General features: G+C 47.3%; 1 protein-coding gene across 1 annotated transcript in view; it reads right to left on the bottom strand.

The window, feature by feature from the left end:
• LOC133353815 (arf-GAP domain and FG repeat-containing protein 1-like) overlaps window positions 1-19,814 on the bottom strand; it is a 36,369-nt gene that overhangs the window by 7,889 nt on the left and 8,666 nt on the right. Inside the window, exons 3-12 of the mRNA XM_061570236.1 lie at window positions 18,656-18,771; window positions 16,356-16,524; window positions 13,770-13,774; window positions 12,668-12,849; window positions 9,971-10,084; window positions 6,231-6,419; window positions 4,673-4,816; window positions 2,846-2,908; window positions 1,505-1,894; window positions 1,224-1,315 (exon numbers count right to left, since the gene is read on the bottom strand). Coding sequence (XP_061426220.1) covers window positions 1,224-1,315; window positions 1,505-1,894; window positions 2,846-2,908; window positions 4,673-4,816; window positions 6,231-6,419; window positions 9,971-10,084; window positions 12,668-12,849; window positions 13,770-13,774; window positions 16,356-16,524; window positions 18,656-18,771 — 1,464 coding nt within the window. The remainder of the gene's footprint in view (window positions 1-1,223; window positions 1,316-1,504; window positions 1,895-2,845; window positions 2,909-4,672; window positions 4,817-6,230; window positions 6,420-9,970; window positions 10,085-12,667; window positions 12,850-13,769; window positions 13,775-16,355; window positions 16,525-18,655; window positions 18,772-19,814) is intronic.

The following is a 19,814-nucleotide window of genomic DNA, read 5'->3' as shown; positions in this document are numbered from 1 at the left end:
CAGCATCTTAATTTAGTCAGGAGGAATATGATGGGCTATATAAAGCTCTTTTTCAAGGATGTCCAGTAGGGGCAGGTCAGCAAGCAGAGCTATATCACCCTGCCCCAGATTACTCTTCTCAGATGTGTGAACTCCAAAAACAACTAACCTGGTCTTTTTATATACAAAACAAAGATACAGATCCCCCGTGTAGCCTGAACTGACTGTTGGGGCAAGTGCTGTTAGCGTGCACCTATGAAGGCCGGAATGGTACGCGAGGGGGTGGGTGGCCAGCACTACGCCCTACCGCCTTTTCAAAAACACACAAACAAACACATGTAAACAAATGGGCATTGATTTTAAGTAGAAACTATGAATGGAAGTAAAGAGTTTTGCAGCTGGCAAAAAAGGCGTGTAGTGATGAGGTTACTTTTCGTTCCACAATTAAACAAATTATTTGGTCAAACTCCATTTGTGGCAATGCTGCACAAGCACCACACTCGCATTCATGAACAACATTGTGGCCTTAAAAGGAAAAGTATATAATAGGCGAGCATTGCCTATGATATACTTAAAAGACTTATCCACGCGACCTCTCTGGCCTCGATATTTACGTGCTATGAAGAGAGCCCACTGCCTGGAACGTTGCCTATTACCTTTCCTTTCATGGCCACAGTGTTATTGACAAATGCTTTGTCCCATAGTAAACAGGGATTGGATCTATGAACCCTCTGCAATTGTGCAATTTATATACAAACGTGATAAGAAGTGAGTCTCTCCAGACGCATAAACAAGCCAGACGGTAAACACAACACAGATCATAATAATGATAAAAGACAAAGCATATATTATAAGAGCATGTTTGTTTGCATGTTTTACCACAAGTATGTGTGGTTAATGCAGACTTGATGCCTAGGCAAAAGGCTCTCTATTTGGTGATTGAATATCTTAACACCTGTTTTATTGCCAGAAATGGTAAAACCTATTCTTATTTTTCATCATATTGGATGCTGGCAAAAAAAGGTCGCATAGATATAATGATAATGGATTCCTAAATTGAACCGTGAATCTGAATTGTAACGATTCCTCGAATCGAGGGGGAGACGAAGTGGTGGAGACTGTGGATTGCCAGCTAGATGGCCGTTGAAAGCGCCGAAGCCGCTCATCTTTCACGGGCACGGCAACAGGTGAGATTTTATCTTTGCGCTGGTGGTGCAAGTGTGTGTGACGAAGACGAAAGCTACCATGAAGGGGTTGTTGACCATCGCAGAGATGGGCTGCGCAAACGGGACCGCAGCAGCTGCCTTGGGCTGCACGAATGCTCCAAAGGGAGTGCCTAGAGGAGACAAACACAACAACAATGACGACAATTGCAAATGATCTACAAAGATTCTACGTGTTGCCTTTAACAGACCGGGCAAATTCCGTTTAGCGAGCAGCTATTATTATGGCAGGTAGGGGCACATGGGGGGTGGGTGGCCAGCACCATACATACACTATACACACAGCAGCATTGTACACTTACCGTTGTGCTGTGCAGGGTAGGCAGGCGGCTGCATGTACAGCGCCTGCTGCTGCAGAGTAGCCTGCTGATGCTGCTGTTGAAGGGCAGCCTGCTGATGCTGCTGTTGAAGGGCAGCCTGCTGATGCTGCTGCTGGAGGGCAGCCTGCTGATGCTGCTGCTGGAGGGCAGCCTGCTGATGCTGATGCTGGAGGGCAGCCTGCTGATGCTGCTGCTGCTGATGCTGCTGCTGTTGAAAAACAGCTGCTGCCGCTGCCGCCGCTGCCGCCAGTGCGGGCGGCGGCTGCTGCGTGAAGGTGCTGGGTGCCGGCTGGAAGCTCGGCACGAACGCCGAGACCGGGGCTGCAGTGCCAAACCCGGACTGCGCTCCTGCCGAACTGAACGCGGCAAACCCTGGAGCGTGGCAGAGAGGGGAGGGTGCGGCATGTGAGGCAGGCGTAAGGGCAGGTAGCGCTCAAATCGCGTGGCACGGCCTCATTTTCGATGCTCTGCAACCAATCTCTGTTTTTCCACTGGTACAACCGAGCCGAGCCAACCCGGGGCTCTCACGACACAGGCGGTTTTCCATTGCCGATTTGACGAACTGAGCCGGAACCAAACCATGACACATCTGGGCCAGGTTGCATGAAACAACTTAAGGGAGAGTGTCCCTTAATTTATATTTATTTAGATAAGAAACTGGCATTGTTGTATGTGGCTTGACCCAAAGCAGGGCCAGAAGTGGCGTTATAATTTTCATCGTTGCAATGCGACGTCAGTCATTACGTTGCATTACTACCGCGTCATCAACACGCGTCTCGATTCGTTTATGGTGCGCGCCCGTCAGCGGCACGGCTCGGCTTGCGCAGTCGAAAAACCTGGCACCTCCTGAGCTGCCCTAGGCTGACTCAGCCAGGCCCCAGCATGAAAAGCGATGATGGGATGGCATTCCAAAGTCGGGTGATGCGGGGAAAGAATAAGAAATAAATGTTTTGACCTCCAATACGGCGGTGGCCAAACAGTGTGAATCAGCCGAACAGTGTGAATCACAAACAGTTTGGCAGATGTGTGTACTCAACATTGGTGGAATAATCAAGGAGTAAAGTTCGTGGAACAATAACCATTGTGGTAGCAATAAAAGAGTGATAAGGAGGCGAGTGACAAAATGTGAATCAGTGAGTGCTTGGTGATGAAATCTAACAAGCTTTGAGATAATTAACTTATTGAGAATTGTGGTTTATAAAAAAAAAAATCTCGCAGTCTGTAAGATGGGTAGGCTGGGCTTGTACAGGTTGACTCAAGGCAAACAACCAAAAGTGTATTTCGAAAGCTCTGCATATCTCTCCATGTGCAGTGTGACCTCACCATTTGTCTGGAAAGGATTTGGAGAACCAGACACTCCCACTCCTACAAACGGGTTGGTTGCACCTACAAAGAAATAAACAGATGTCATTCAATTGGTGTTCAGCTCGCCGATAGGGCTATACCCCATCCGCCACTGTAAAAGCAAGACTCGTACTTATTCTAGATTTGAAGTTTTCATGACTGCAAGGATCCATACTATTTGGTTCTTTCGGTAAAGTCACGTAGGTAAATAAAAATAAATTAAATCGACGTTTCGGACACAACACCAGCGGCTCTTTTGTTTATTTCAGCAACTGCTTTTTGCTGAGATGTTTCCCACCTGATGACGGATGCTTGTGTTGTGTCCGAAACGTCGTGATTTAATTTATTTTTATTTACCTACGTGACTTTACCGAAAGAACCAAAGAGTAAGGCTCGTACTTGTGGGTACACTCCGACTTGTACATACTCTCCTACCTCTCCCTCATCTCACTCTACTCCTCTCCACGCACTCTCCTACCTCTCCCCTCTCATCTCACTCTACTCCTCTCCACGCACTCTCCTACCTCTCCCCTCTCATCTCACTCTACTCCCCTCCACGCACTCTCCTACCTCTCCCTTCTCACCTCACTCTACTCCCCTCCACACATTCTCCTACCTCTCCCCTCTCATCTCACTCAACTCCCCTCCACGCACTCTCCAACCCCTCTCATCTCACTCTACTCCCCTCCACGCACTCTCCTACCTCTCCCCTCTCATTTCGCTCTACTCCCCTCCACGCACTCTCCTACCTCTCCCCTCTCATCTCACTCAACTCCCCTCCACGCACTCTCCTACCCCTCTCATCTCACTCTACTCCCCTCCACGCACTCTCCTACCTCTCCCCTCTCATCCCACTCTACTCCCCTCCACGCACTCTCCTACCTCTCCCCTCTCATCTCCATCTACGCCCCTCCACGCACTCTCCTACCTCACCCCTCTCATCTCTTCACAAACACTCTCCACTCAAGCAAACAAACCTTTCTGTCGAATCCTCCAGTCAAGCTTCATTTTAGGAGGTCGCTCATTCTCGTCTGCTGCCACCATGGTCTGGAACTCAATTCCCCCAGCCATCCCCCCTGCTGTAATTTCCCTGCCACTGTTCCAGTCTATGCTCCAACCTCTTCCTTTTCCCACTACATAAGACTGTCTGCCTATTTTTCTACAACAAACACGCCCACCGTTTCCCATTTCCGTACAGCGCATTTTATGTATGAATGTTGAACTTCTTTCGCATCGTACATAGCCAACCGTGCTCATCAGATGTGCGGGGAAGGATAACAAACTAAACACAAAAAACAGTTCTAAATAAATGAGTTTTCAATCTAGATTAAAAAGAGCATCGCTCCAGTGGCTTCCTAATACCCGGAGAGTATTCCAGACGGCCACAGCAGGGCATCTGAAAGCGCATGATGCAGTCTTCATTAGCCAAAAGCTTCTGCGAGGATGACCGGAGTTTGCGTGACGGTTTATGTTCCTTGACGAAATCAGCAAGATATTGTGGTTCATTTGTGGCAAACACTTTGTGTGTAATGAGTGCGACCTTAAAATGTATTCGTTTGGCAAACGGAAGTCAATGCAACTCAGCGAGCACTGGACGGACACGGTCGGATCTTGCAGTACCCGTCCTGGCACGTGCCAAAAAAAATTCTACACGCTGCAGCTTGATAATGTATTTTGCCCGACTCCTATAGAGAGTAGCGAGTTGCAATAATCGAGCCCTGTCGAGACTATGCTACACGTCTTGAGACGTGGTCACATCTGAACGTCAACCAAAACTGCGACTTTGTCCCCAGGTGGCTCTGGTACCTGGGAAGGGAGGTGCGGGCACGCTGGCCGAGTGGTGCACGGCCGCCGAGGCCGAAGGTGGGGTGCCGCTGACCCCGTACGCGCCGTCCAGGACACCCAAACCCGCGTACTTGTCACCGGGAGGTCCGGACGTTGGCAAGCCGACTGATGGGCAGGAACACCAATGAAGGAAACCAAAGCGAGTGCAAAAGTAACATTTGTATTATTATTACGTAATAATAATAGTAATATCTTATACTAAAGATGTATTACCGAAGCTATCAACAGAAGGTGTACCGGATTAATTGTACTTGTGGCAAATGCTATATTGGGCAGACAGGACTAATGATTGGCACGAGACTAAAAGAACACCAAAGAAATTAAATACTCCCAAAGACAACTGTCGGTGGTGGCAGAACACGCGTGCCAACAAGGACACTCAATTGATTTTGATAATGTTGAAGTTCTGTGCAAAACTAGTGACTACTGGCCAAGACTAATTAGAGAATCTATCGAAATTGAAAGGGAATTTTTTTTTTAACCGTTCGGATAGCAACAGGTCTAGTGCTGCTTGGAGGCGAATCATCAAATAACATTTTATTTAAATGCTTGCCTATACAGGTCACCATACATCAATGGGGATTACCCGTACACAGACAATAACAGGCACTGCTATTTTTATTACATGCAAACGACAGGAGGTACAAGAATAATGTTCACGCGTAATGTGCGTTCATTACCATCTAAATAACCCAAATGGCAATGGATACCAATTGTAATTTATACTGCTTCATTAACCCCCCCCCCCCCCCACTTCGCATGCGAAGGGCTCACAAGTGACGTCATCACATCTCTATCCCTTTCTTTAAGGAATTAAACAGGAGGATTTATTCTCAGATCTGGCTGTCGCCTGATGAAGCTAGTTGTAATTACTGGTGAAACGTCGTACTCCGATTGTAAATGTTGTGGATTTGCACTCCAACACACCGGTGTTGCTGTACAAGTAACGAATTGGCATGTTCTGTTTACGTGACAAACCTTACTAATTGGCTGTGTCGGGTGGTGGCAGGTTTAGCAACACATTTATATTTAAGCGATCTAACCAAAAAATAACATATATTATGGATGATATTGGTCGCGAAAGCCTACGTGTTAAACAGTAAGGTCACTTGTTAACGCTGATAATACAACAGCATCTGTTCACCCAGGAAAGGCTGCAGAAAAGCCGAACTGGCGACTTCTGGATTGCAAGTTAAGTGTGCTCACCACTACACCACCACAGCATTCGTCTTCATACCATAATGTCCCTTATTTACCCAGGAAAGCCTCACTGATTGTCAAGAGTTGTTTTTGGTTGCAGGACGGTCCTGCTGAGTTTTTTGCAAAAGGCGGGGGGTGACGACAGCGATCGCAATGTACGATCCCAACCGAGTAATTTAGGGGGTTACTTTTCTCTTGAAATTATTAGCCGACAAACTTGGACCACGACGCCTGCACACTCTGGGCCCTCTCTCGTTCAGATTGTCTCGGTGTATGGCAGTACCGTGAGGGGCGTGCGGGCGACCCAACATCCTCTCACCTTCTTGCGGTTTGGTCACCGTGCTGAACAAGCTGTCGAGGTCGGCCAGGGCCGCGTACTTGTCGGCCGGGGGGACGCTGCCCTTCGGGGCAGCCGACGCGGCGGACACAGCGCCCAGGTCGGCGCTCGACGACTTGGGGAAGTTGTCGAAGTCGGCGAAGCTTGGGAACGCCGAGCTGGACGTGCCCCCTGAGAGCAGCGGAAGCAAACGCGGCGGCGGTACCTCGTAAACGCGGCCGTCTATTGCACAACCGCCACCATCACCACAACCATCACCACCACAACCATGATAACCACCGCCACCACAACCGCCACCACAACAGCCACCACCACCACCATAGCCATTACAACTGTAGTGACATCACGGATGTCACTGTGTAATGCCGGCTCTAGAGAGGCACGGCGTGCGATGTGTTGACATCGCGGGCACCAAGTATATGTGGGTGCAGTGCCGACCCCTACAGGATGGGGTTACTATAGGCCATCGCACTCTGGTTGACCCTAGAGGACACGTGACCGGTAAAGTCTACACAGGGGCCCCAGGTGGGGGCTAGGGGTGGTCACGTGACAGGGTCGAGATCCTGCTAGAGGATTCTAGACGGTGGTCGTGGCTAAGGGCGGAGCCAGCCACGCCACAGAGGATATAACCCGGGTCCCTGAGAGGGACCGGCTGCTGTAGTTTATCCTGAAGAATCTACATTCTACGTCCTACAAGAGTCACCAACACGTGCACCTGGACCCCAAGCTGGGGGGTCTGGTCCGTCGTAGCTAGTGCCAGTGTAATTAGTGTAGTTAGCCTGGTGGTCCACCACCATAGGTTGTTATCTTGTTAAGGGGTAGTACCCCGTGTGTTGGATTTAATAAATGTGTTGCCTCCAAGAAGCGCGTCTGCGACTCAGTTGAACTCACTACACAACCACCACAACAATCGCCACCATCACCACAACCATTCCAGCCATCACCACCACAACCATTGATACCACCACAACCATCACCACAACCATTTGTCAACAACGCTGTCTCCTACGTACTATGAAGGAGGGACATTGCGTGAAAAAAATCTCCCCCATCATATGACCAGAAAAGTCACCGAATGTATGGGTTCGCTTTCAGGGCAGTGTTTATTGATGTGTCGAGTTTTTGTTTGTTATCCGCGAGCGAGCACCACTACCAACGGAGTATAAACACGAATTTGTTTCAATTCATCGTGAAGCTGGCCGCCGCATTATTGGTAAGGTCTGTGTGGTGCGATTGACATAGTAAGATATAGCCAGTAAGTTGGACATATGCGCATGGATATGTGAAGCCCTTTTGTTCATCAACTGCTGGATGCGGGCCTCTTCACGCCCTTACAGGCTTGTGAGTTCTGTTTGACCATACTTCACCATGCTGATCTTTGTGGATTGGTGAAGGTGGAGAGCATAACAATGGGAGCATAGAAAGTATAGTAGAATAATACATTTTCCTGAAATACCCTCTGCTTCGCACCATATAGTGGAGAACTGGAACAAGTTGTGTGAAATAAAAAAAATCATAATCAAGAGGACCAAGCAGAGGTTAGATGGAGGCCTACCATCACACATTATCCATGGGGACATTGAAGGTAGTAGGGTAATAGAGAAACAAAGACGGATGTGGTGGGAGTATGGCATCACGCAATGGATCTCGTTAAACACGGGGAACATTACTCGACTTTGTGCCAAGAGTAAGTCCTGGCAGACACTGACCATTGACCTCTGAACCCTGAGTTGACACCAATATATTCATGGATAGGATTCTATTAAGATGTCATGGTCATTTTATAGTTTTAGTTTTTTTTACTTTTACCGCAGACATATTGCTAGGGTACCAGGATGTGTCCTGCTGACAATGAGCCGACAAGAGAGATGTTATAATACGCCTCTTGCTAAAGTAATGACCGCTAAGAAAAACAGGCAAAAACCAGCGTTGAAAAAATAATCACACGCCGTGGAAAATGAACGGAAGCAGAACTGGACGGAACACGTTAAGGAAATCTGCTGCTTAAGAATACCGGGAATTCTTAGCTGTCAAGTGTCCACGGCACTAACATGTGACTGTGACCCCCTTGACGGCAGAGCGCGACAATGTTTGATGACTGGCACGGTAGCGCCACATGTCAATAGCAGGGGGGGGGGGGTGTGCGGGGGGGGGGAATGGCCGTGTTCGGGGAATGATAAACAGAGTCGCCATTGTGTTGGCACGAGTGTACTCGGGGCAAATATGGACAGAACAAGTGGCGACTGCTCTTCTCAGCAATCTGGGTTTGACAAATTCGGCATAACAACCCGCTCACTGGGGTGAACAACCACTCAATGTCTGTCTGCATTCCTCGATGTACCGATCAATTTTTATTGTTGATTTTCGGTATTTTGACCACTTTTTCATGTTCAGAGATGAGCACCGCACCCCACTACGCTTTGCTTGAGCGGAGGGAAACTTTGGGCCAGAATCCGATCATGATTAAACGGCCGAAAAGCACCGCGCCTTGGCCATTTGCCACGCAGTTGGTAACGGAGACATGCACGCGTTTTAACCAAAATAATCAGACAAACGTTTGCGAAGTTGCGAATCTAAACTCTTTGATTCTGCGAGGGTTATGAAAGCCCAAAATCAACCTTCAAACGGTGGGAGGTCGCTCCCTCTCCTTTGCCGGCCCCGGTTTTTGCATGTCTCTCCCTCAGTTTTCACCAATGTGGATTCCCTCCAACATCTTTAAGTTCAGATTTAAGTACTTGCCCGCTTCTTGCTCATCTCCTCCATTGCTCAGTTATTTCCCTATTGTTCCCAATGTCCCTACATATGCGATTGCACCTACATCCAAATGAATACCTCTCCCCCTTTCCCTCAGTTGCAACTTCAATCTATTAATACACATTACAACGAGTTTATCGTAAGGGGGGTGGCAGTGCTTGAGATGGCTTGTGCATAGTGTGTCATCACTCTGTGGCTCAATCTGTCAAACACTTTTCATTTGGGTTTTTTTAATATATATATAGCTTTGTTACCCTTATCTTAATTCTTGTTATTGTTTGTAAGTACAACGTGCATTCCATGCAGTTTGTCTTGGACACCATCTGGAGATACACTTGTATTAAAACACTTTATAGTTTAAAACTGGTGGAGAAGGTGGCGCAGGTGTTGACAGCCTGTGCTCTGAACCTGGCAAGCATCGGTATCGAGCGATAACTCAACCAGATTCTCGGCCCACCCCTTCACCAACCAGCACCGACTGGTGTGGAGAAGTACGGTCAAACAACCCTCATGATCGCCGCGGAGTGGGGAGGCCCTCATTCAACAGTGAATCAGGGTGCTGTGGTGGTGAGATATTAACTACCTCGCCTGCTATGGAGGAGGTTGTGGGTTCGATCCCAACCCAGATGCCTGTACATTTGGAGTTTCCACGTTCTCTCCATTGTCGCGTGTATGCTTCTCCGGGTTCTCCGGCTTTTCCCTCCACATTTATAAATGTACGTTTCGCGTATTTGGCTGCTATAAATTTCCACGTAATAAACCACTTCGTTGAGCTATCATTTGTGGCCAGTTCGCTTCTGAAAAAAACGCTGTATAGCTCAGTGGACCTTACCTGGTAAAATAAAATTTGTTTTTTGTTTTTTAAGGGCTGCACATTCTCATGATCGTCACCATATCACACATTGCAACTATAATGAACACCGGCAGGGTAGAGGGGTGATTGAGGTAAAAGGATTGAGATGCGGTACCTGTGCTCTGTGCCCTCACGGGCTGGTTTGCTTTGGGGAAGTTGGCAAAGCCAGTGGGCGCACCCGGTGCTCCAAACGCCTCAAACGAGGCGAAGTTGGTGCCTCCACTCGACGCTGAAATTGGAAAACACGCACCCCTTCCGCTCAGCTGCCAACACAATCTCGCCAACCACACACTGAGACGATGTCAATCATACCGAGACAATCTGACCGACCACACACCGTGACAATCTGACTGACCAGCCAGACACCGAGACAATCTGACCAACCACACCGAGACAAGCTGACTGACCAGCCAGACACAGAGACAATCTGACCAAACACACACCGAGACAATCTGACTGACCAGCCAGACACCGAGACAATCTGACCAGCCAGACACCGAGACAATCTTACCAACCACACACCGAGACAATCTGCCTGACCAACCAGACACAGAGACAATCTGACCAACCACACATCGAGACAATCTGCCTGACCAGCCAGACACCGAGACAATCTGACCAACCACACACAGAGACAATCTGCCTGACCAGCCAGACACCAAGACAATCTGACCAACCACACACCGAGACAATCTGCCCGACCAGCCAGACACCGAGACAATCTGACCAACCACACACCGAGACAATCTGCCTGACCAGCCAGACACCGAGACAATCTGACCAACCACACACCGAGACAATCTGCCTGACCAGCCAGACACCGAGACAATCTGACCAACCACACACCGAGACAAGCTGACTGACCAGCCAGACACCGAGACAATCTGACCGACCACACACTGAGACAATCTGCCTGACCAGCCAGACACCGAGACAATCTGACCAACCACACACCGAGACAATCTGACTGACCAACCAGACACAGAGACAATCTGACCGACCAGCCAGGCACAGAAACAATCTGACCAACCACACACTGAGACAATCTGACCAGCCAGGCACAGAAACAATCTGACCAGCCAGACACCGAGACAATCCGACCAGCCAGACACCGAGACAATCTGACTGACCAGCCAGGCACAGAAACAATCTGACCAACCACACACTGAGACAAGCATAATTCCAAACAATGACTGAGCAACTTGGAGCCATTGGGTTTCCTATCAAGAAAATAATTATGAGTTGCACCATAGCTTAAATCACATATTGCAGGGTTACTTCTGAACATGTCTGTAACCTACATGTTAATTTATTTTATTTATTATAATATTTCACCTGGATAATCCCTTGGAGATGGAGAACCTGGTTTTGCAAGGGTGCCCAGGGTGTGTCAATTGACACAAAACAACACACGTAATAACAAGTACACACACACATTTTAAGATGTACAACTAACACAGAAATACGCTGACAGGGCCCCACATGCATCTACACAGCACCAATAACAGGAATGAAACGGCCAGGGAATCGCGCCTAAACATAGCACCGCTGTCAAGCGCATGAGTAAGTGTTGCACACCGCCGGTTAATAGAGATTTTCCTCTGGCTTTAACAGTTGCAAACGTTAAATAAGCCGAGACGTTAAGACGTTAGTCTCGGCTTATTTAGCTTCGTGCTCAAGATGATAGTCGAGTGTGAGCTGTATGCTATGTTCATTAGAATTCAGGAGGAACTGAGTATGAGCTGTTCCAAAAAAATGATGATAATCACCACCGTTACTGCGCGATTGCACAAAATTATTCAAAAAATTCTGATAACCATGAGAAAAAAATGGTAAGGCGCAATTTGGCAGTTGCTTGCTCACGCCACTGCTGGCAGATGGGCCTCCACTAGAGCGAACTCGAGAGGGTATTTGGTCTACTCTTCCACATTGAACAGACGTGTTGGAAGAGGTAGCTGTACCCACACTTTACGCCATCACAGGTGACCTGCCGATCGACTAACTGGTGAATCCATTTATGCTGCTGGGTAGATATAGGCGGAGGTGAGAAACTCATCCCGTTGTTTAAACTGCTGTGCCAGGAGATGGAATCAAACTGGCAACCTCTAGATTGCAAGTCCAGTGCGCTAACCATGTCAGCTTCTCCATAATATGTGCTTTAAAGACAATTATCAGGGGTAGGATTGTTTGAATATTTGCATTAAGATGATTTCCAATGACTCATTTGCCCTGGAGGTATGAGAACAATCCAACTTAACATTCCAATTAAAACATTTTAAATGTAATATGTATTTGTATGTGGCCAGGCGCTACCCACAAGAAAAGCCAAAAGGCATCTAAGTCATCTAGTCAGGCATGCAGAAATACTTAACATTAAGCATGCATGCAAGACACAAAAGCATCACAACTCAAAAATAAAACGTATGGTTTTCTAAATGTCACGTTTGGGGTGTGCGAATGTTTAAATCTGACATACCAATGTAAAAATAACCAAACAAAAATGGAATGTTCCTGCCGAGGCTGGGCTGCACAACTGGAGCTCACTTGCCGGCATGTCCATACGTAACCAAAATAAATAATCAAACGCATACCGTGAAAAACACCACGCACAGTGGGTACTAACCACTGGAGCCAGCCCAGTGCCATGTGCATATATATTATAATTTTATATATATTAATTATTCCGACACGTGTGAACCATCTGTGAACACACCGCTTCTGTTCCCATGTTGTTTGCCTGCTGCTGAAATAACATCCCCAACCCACCATCGTTATGTGACCGCGGGCAAAAAAAAAATGCGCCCAAACGCACCGGCCTTTGCCGAGCCGAAGCCCAGGTCTCCCGCGCTGGCGCTGAAGTTAGGCGAAGTTGGCGGAGGCGACGGAGGGAGCGGCGAAGGGGTCTCCGCCCAGCTCCCCCAGCAGGTCCACGTGGGATGCCTTTTTGTTCGTCTGCAGCTGAGGGTGGGACTGTGGCCTGCCCACAGCTGGGGACTGGAGTGGACCCGCAGCACCGACACAACCGCCAGGGAAAGCACGTTAACAAAACAACAAAAAACACACCACTGTTGTTACTGTTACTATCTGTAGATTACAATGAAAGTGCGATATTTGTTTATTTACTGCAGTATTCATATTTACTGCAGTATTCGAAGGCGGTCTATGACAAAATATCCCGGAATGCACCCAATCTCGTCAGATCTCGGAAGCCAAGCAGGTTTGCGACCAAGGTACATGGCAGGATGTTATAGGCTGCTTCAACTACCCACACTGAGGAGTGCAGAGAGGCATGGTCTAACAACCCCCATGATCGACACGGTGTACGGATGCCTCAATCCAGCATCGGATTTATGAAGAGCTGCACATTAATTCTAGATTTGAAGCTTTCGTGACTACAAGGATTCATATTCTTAGGTTTTTTCGGTAAAGTCACGTAGGTAAAAAATTTATAAAAGTAAAATAAAAATAAAATAAAAATTACGATAGCTGTATCACTTGATACAGCTATCGTGATACAGCTATCGTGCTGTGACGGTTCCAAACGTCGTGATACAGCTATCGTGCTGTGACGGTTCCACCTGAAGACGGAGGCTTGTGTTGCCTCCGAAACGTCGTGATTTTTATTTTATTTTACTTTTATTAATTTTAGCTGTACATTATTCACGTTAATAATATCTCTCGTGGACACTTTTGCTCCTCGGAGTTTTGTGCAATGTGTTCACCGATATTCTGCCGTGTTATCATACTGCTGTGAGGCTGCACGCTGCAGGAAGACTGATTTCACTGGGGGGGGGGGGAAACGCGTGCAAAAGTTCACAATTATTCGCGATATCCATGCACCGCCTCCCGTGCCTGTATTTTGCGACTCGCGTGTGAAATAGTTACATTTCTCTCCCCCAGCATCCTGAGCCCACTCGGCCTGCAAACAAGTGACGCGCGTCAGACACGCCTGTCGCAAACGCCGCTCGTGTGCCAAATTACGCCCACGAAGAATGGCATCCCGCCTACCCGCATTTCTGGGCAACACCTCGAGCAAACATGCCGCCCATCCACATAGCTCGGGACCGGCCGGGGTACACTGTCATTTCACAAGGCCACGTCTCTTGTGCTGTCCAACCAGGGTTGGTTTGGTGGGTGGGATGGGCGAGTGGTTGGGTACGCAGCCTTGCGAGGTGGCTTAGCGGCTGGATGGTTGGGAGGGCGATTGCTTGGGTGGCTGGGTAGCTGGGTGACTTATTAGCTACTTGGGTGGAATTCTGGGATTATGGGTGGGTAGCTGGGAGGGTGGGTGGGTTGCTGGGTGGGTAGGTGATTTGGTGGATGGGTGGCTGGATGGGTCGGTGGGTGGCTGAATGGTAAGCTGGTTAGTTGGGTAGCTGGATGGGTGGCTGGGCGAGGGGCTGTTGGGCTGGGAAGGTGGCTGGTATTGCTCAGTGGTTGGGCGGGTGGGGGTGCGCACACTGGCAGTGGGGGTGGCACGTGCCCCCAATGATCCAATCGAATCTCTCATTTCGATCGGATCATTGGGGTTTATTAGTAATAAATCGGCATTTGGCGACCCCCACTGCCACTGTGTAGCATATTATTACGTGCCAGGGACTCTATGAGATGATAGGACAATAGTATGAGTCCATAATTGGCAATAAGTAACGGCAAAGCAGTTATAAGTGACTCACAGAATTGTGCGCAGTTGCGTATACAGTACACGAATTCAGCGAGCACGATGCCGATCACACACGGTTCGAATTCGACCCTCGATCGATGGCTGTGCCATCGCCGCACACGCGTCGAATAAAAAGCAAGGGACAAGTCCTTACTTAATAACAACTCCTCTATCATTTTTCATTGCTGGAGGGGTTGCCCGCCCCCCCACCTGAAAATCCTGGCTCCGTCATTGGGTGCGCAGGCGGTATGGCGTGGAAGGAGAGACGAGAATGCTCACGAGTCATTTGAATCCGACCTCCGCTTTGATGAACCAATTAGTTGAGCTTCCCAGAGTGTGTGCGTCCGGTGTGGCGAAGCTCTTTTATGCAACCTCCATGGGAACACATCAATTATTGAGGCAACTGTGTAGGGTTTTATAGACCAGCGTGGGCATCCCTAGGAAGTCTTTTGCTGGTTTTGAAAGTGCAGTCTTTGCCCGCTCCCTCCCTTCGTACACAAGTGGGCTACGGTTTCGCAACACTGCACCGCTGAGTACCTGCTTTATAACACACATATGCGTCAGATGTGAAACTGCCCACGATACGAGGACGACATTTCAAACCTATTAGTCACGCATAACTTTCCCAAGGCTATGCAATTTCCCAATGTGCTGTGAGCATGAATGTATGGTCAGACCGGGCATGTTTAAGCAGAAACTGTTAACAGCACATGCTTGAGATAGTGAACTATTTACACAGGATTTCAGTAATGGTTAGGGTTGAGTGAGGAGCAGTGTTTGTTTATGATCATGGTTGGGTTGTTCTGTTAGCTCTATTCAGGTAAATGATCGTGACTTTGTAGGGTTTTATGATCAATTACTGAACAGATGGCTGAAGGTCATAATTGCAAAGTGGCCAGTGACCAAGAACGCTAATAAGAGTAGAGCAGAGAAGAGCACACTTCTTGAACCGAGCACAGTTACACAACCTTCGGAAGAGAGATGACGGGATGGAGCTCCCAGGTCTGAGAGCAGTGCGTGGATGGAAAATGGGCAGAGACAATTTGTGTTCTGCACGATGGAGGTTGAACACAGGACAACTGAGAAAGCAGTTAATCTGGTAGAACGTGTCCTTGAAACGGATGGAGGCACCAAAGCATGAAGTTCATAGGAACAATGACCACGATAGTAACAATAAAACAATTTGACAATGAATCGCCTGATAAAACGAGAACTGCTGCTGAATTAGCAGATGTTATTGGCAAAGGCACTGCATAGAAACTATGGGAAGGAGGGGGGAAACTGGTTCGGAGTTTGCTTGCTTAAACAGATGCTGCTTCAAAATACAGGTCTGCTAAGCTAATAATAGGCCGACGGACCAAGTAAATTTTTGGAGACACGAGGAGTTCTGCTTACATACAATTCTACCGATTGCCAAGGAATGGAATGCGTCCTACGGGACATCCACAGAGGAGATGGGAGCAATATGAAATCAATTTTAGATTTGAAGTTTTCGTGACTGCAAGGGTCCATACGCTTTGGTTTTTTTTTCGGTACGTAGGTGAAAAAGAAAAAAGAAAACTAAAAAAAATTAAAATACAAATAATTTATTTTTCTTTCATTTTTTACCTACGGGACTTTACCGAAAAAACCAAAGAGAATATGAAATCAGATCGGGTGCAGTCGCTGGATATACTGTCGCATCGCCAAATCGTAAGAGGTGGTGGGGGGGCAGCTTGACGAGGCCTTAACCCAGCAGCGGATCGATCGCAGCTGACGTTTCCCCAAACGAGCCACAGCCAAGCGAAGAGATGGGCTCGGCTGGTGCCACTGCCGCCCGCGTGACAGCAGGCCTCACCTGCGTCGGGGTGTGCTTGAGGCCGTCCGGTGTCGGCGTGAGGCGGCCGGCGATCGCCCGGAGGGGCCGCACCTCCGGCGTGCTGCTGCCACTGCTCGCCGACGAGCCCGACAGTGATGTGTGGGCGGCCGCCACCGCCGTCGCTCGGGCCTGCTCCGGTGGAACGAACCTGTCGGCGACGCGAGAGCCGCCCCCCCCCACTACCGTGAGAAATGCACGGTTCCTGGAGCCCAGAAAACTGAGAGGGCTATGGTCCCGGGTGGGCTGCCACATCAACCATTATTACCCTTGCATCTGGGCTCATCTCACACCCGGATTGTTTTGCTGAACGGGCCAGCACTGGACAAATGGCCAGTTTCTTAATGTGTGGTTGCCATCCGCTTGTGGTCTGCGGACCACTAGTGCTCCATATGGCTGTGAAAAGTGGACCGTGCAATTGTTGCAGGCTAAACACAGTGGTCCATAAAAAAAATGTAAGGGTTCACAGGAATCTGTGGATCCAGAAAGTTGGGAATTACCAAGTTAGTTTTTTTTGCATGTTGAAGGAAAACTGGAGGGCCACACAGAAAACCCACACACAATACCGTTTTTCTCTCGCACGACTCAATTCAGGTTTCCAGAGAAAATGGATGATTAGAATAAAATGATTCATAATAAAGGTTTTTAGGTTAGATCGCCTAAGTATCATAGTCGTAATCCTCCACCACCCGACACAGCCAGTAAGGTTTGTCACGTAAACAACGCGCCAATTAGTTACTACTTCAGCCCACCAGTGTGTTGCAGAGTAAATCCACAACATTTACAATTTGAATACGACATTTCGCTGGTAATTACATCCAGCATCATCGGGCGATATTCCAGAAACGACACATTTATACTTACGCGATCTAACCCAAAACACCTTTATTATGAATAATAAAGATTACGAGTTAAACCGAGGATAAAATGAGTTCCACTTTGTGGGAAATTCAACAGTGGTTCACCAATGGATAGGCTCGCCCCTGCCACGGTATGGGTACTTCCTCAATGCTCATTTGAGCAAGAATTCACCAAAGTCTCAAAAAGAGTCCATGGGCCAGAGCAAAAAATGGTACCACCGAGGAGCATCTGAAATTAAGCTCTACTGATGTATTTACACGGCCACTAAAGAATGAATTACTTATTCTTTGGTTCTTTCGGTAAAGTCACGTATAAAGAAAAAATAATATATTAAATAATAGCATACGACGTTTCGATTGCAACACAAGCAATCATCATCAGGTATAATGAAATAGCGACATAAAATCTAACCAGAAAAAATTATAGACAGACATGTAAGCAGACAGATATCACCAAGTGGTGATATTGGTGATATCTGTCTGCTTATATGTCTGTCTATAATTTTTTCTGGTTAGATTTTATGTCGCTATTTCATTATACCTGATGTATGATGATTGCTTGTGTTGCAATCGAAACGTCGTATGCTATTATTTAATTTATTATTTTTTCTTTATACGTGACTTTACCGAAAGAACCAAAGAATAATTCCTGCAGTCACAAAAGCTCCAAAGTTAAGAATGAATTACTTGATAACCCACTTAATTTAGAATAGTTATCACGTAATTCAATATGTAACACAATTTCCTAATTGCTTCTGCCTCAAAAGTACAGAAAATGGCTATTATTCCCCACAAACTTTGTTTCTGTGACCAGGACTTTATGTGACCAAAAGACACAAATGGACACGTTTTCTCATTGAAAATAGGGAAATTTCAAAATATCACTGTCCTGGTCACAAAAGCAAAGTTTGTGGGGAATAATAGCATTTTTCTGTACTTTTGAGGCATAAGCAATTCGGAACTAACACTTACTACCCAGGAACAAATTTAGCTTTTGTTACAGTGTAATTCATTGTTGTTGACCACGTGAAAAAATTGGAACCCGCTAAAGTTACACCACCTCGTGTGGTACCGACAAGTGACAGATATCTGGTCTGGGTACATCGACCCGAAGCAAGTCACAGGCTGGCTCTGGGCATGAATCAGCGCTGTATGCATGCTGAACTTCTTTCGCAGGAGGTGCGGGGAAAGGACAACTAAATAAATTAAAAACGCAGTTCAAAATAAATTATTTTCAATCTAGATTTAAACGTGCAAAGCTCCAGTGTCTTCCTAATATCGTAAGGAAGAGCGTTCCAGACGGCCGCAGAAGCGCATCTGAAAACACACGATGCAGTGACCGTCTTTGTTCTATGGTTAGCCAAAAGCCGCCGCAGCGAGGATCACCGGAGAAAATCAACACGAAGCAGCAGCAGTGCATACCATTTTCGCTTCTCATATTTGTCCTGTAGGAACTCCTTGGCCTTCTGGGGGTCCTTGAAGTCAGGCATAAGAGCAGAGCGCTCATTGTACAGTCCCATCCACATGTGCCGGCACACCTAGCACGACGACACATACAAACCGTTTAGGGCACGACGAGACACAAGAGTGAACACGAATACATCACGCGGCCGATTCTCAACTTCCCTGGATGCTCTTCTCAAAACCGTTCAAGTGCAGGCTTTTTTTCTTTTCATCTCTCACAGTCCTGTGATGTAACAATCTATCAAGCACCCGCACACGAGCTGATTTCATTGCTTCCACCCCCCCCCCCCCCGGCAGCAGATGCCTTCTCAGGCACGTTCCCAACTTGATTGTCAATATACATTTTTTTATTTCAATCGATTAAATCGCCAGGCAATTGATAACGACGCCACCCCTCTCATCGGTCCACAAAACGCTGGAGACTCAGTGTGCCGTGGTTATGAGTGACAATTACAATGAAGCGTTTGATCCTGTGCTTAAAGCACATGCTGAGCCAAGTGGGCATATGTTCATTTATTTATCTGTGCAAATGATATGCTATTTTTATGCATTAATCAAATACATTTCTTACATATTAATTGCTTTTTAAGTTAATGGTGATTTACAGCTCTTTGTTAATTGACTGCAAGATGAAGGCCTCCCGATGCCATTGGTCATGAGGGATATGTTTGACCATACTTCACTATTCTGGTCAGTGCAGGTTCGTGAAGGGCAGACCTCAGAGCAGTGCAGGTATCACTAGCTCAGAAACCACTTGCTACTGGTGTTATAGCCAGTCAGGAATGGATCTAAGGGCACGGGCTTCAGGGCATAGTGTGCTAACCACTGCACCACTGCTGTACCCAAAATTGAAGATAAATTATGTAAATTGTAGATTGTGTGACACAGCGGTGACCAAAGCATCACTTTCACACTTCAGCCAAACAATTCATGTCGGATGAACTTGTCTAACTCAAATCCAAATTAAACTGCTATCTGAATTTGGCATGTGGGTGAGCGATAAAAAAAAAGTTAATTTTGTTTCGACAGATATGCATTCAATACACCTGATTAAAAGCTATCAGGTAAAACACACAAATTTTCGATAAATGAAAATTATCTTGCCCACGTCACTTCA

The sequence above is a fragment of the Lethenteron reissneri genome, chromosome 45, assembly GCF_015708825.2.
Source record: "Lethenteron reissneri isolate LAM-NWPU_2019-01 chromosome 45, ASM1570882v1, whole genome shotgun sequence".
Taxonomy (NCBI): Eukaryota; Metazoa; Chordata; class Hyperoartia; order Petromyzontiformes; family Petromyzontidae; genus Lethenteron; species Lethenteron reissneri.
This window is presented reverse-complemented; position numbering and strand designations above follow the sequence as displayed.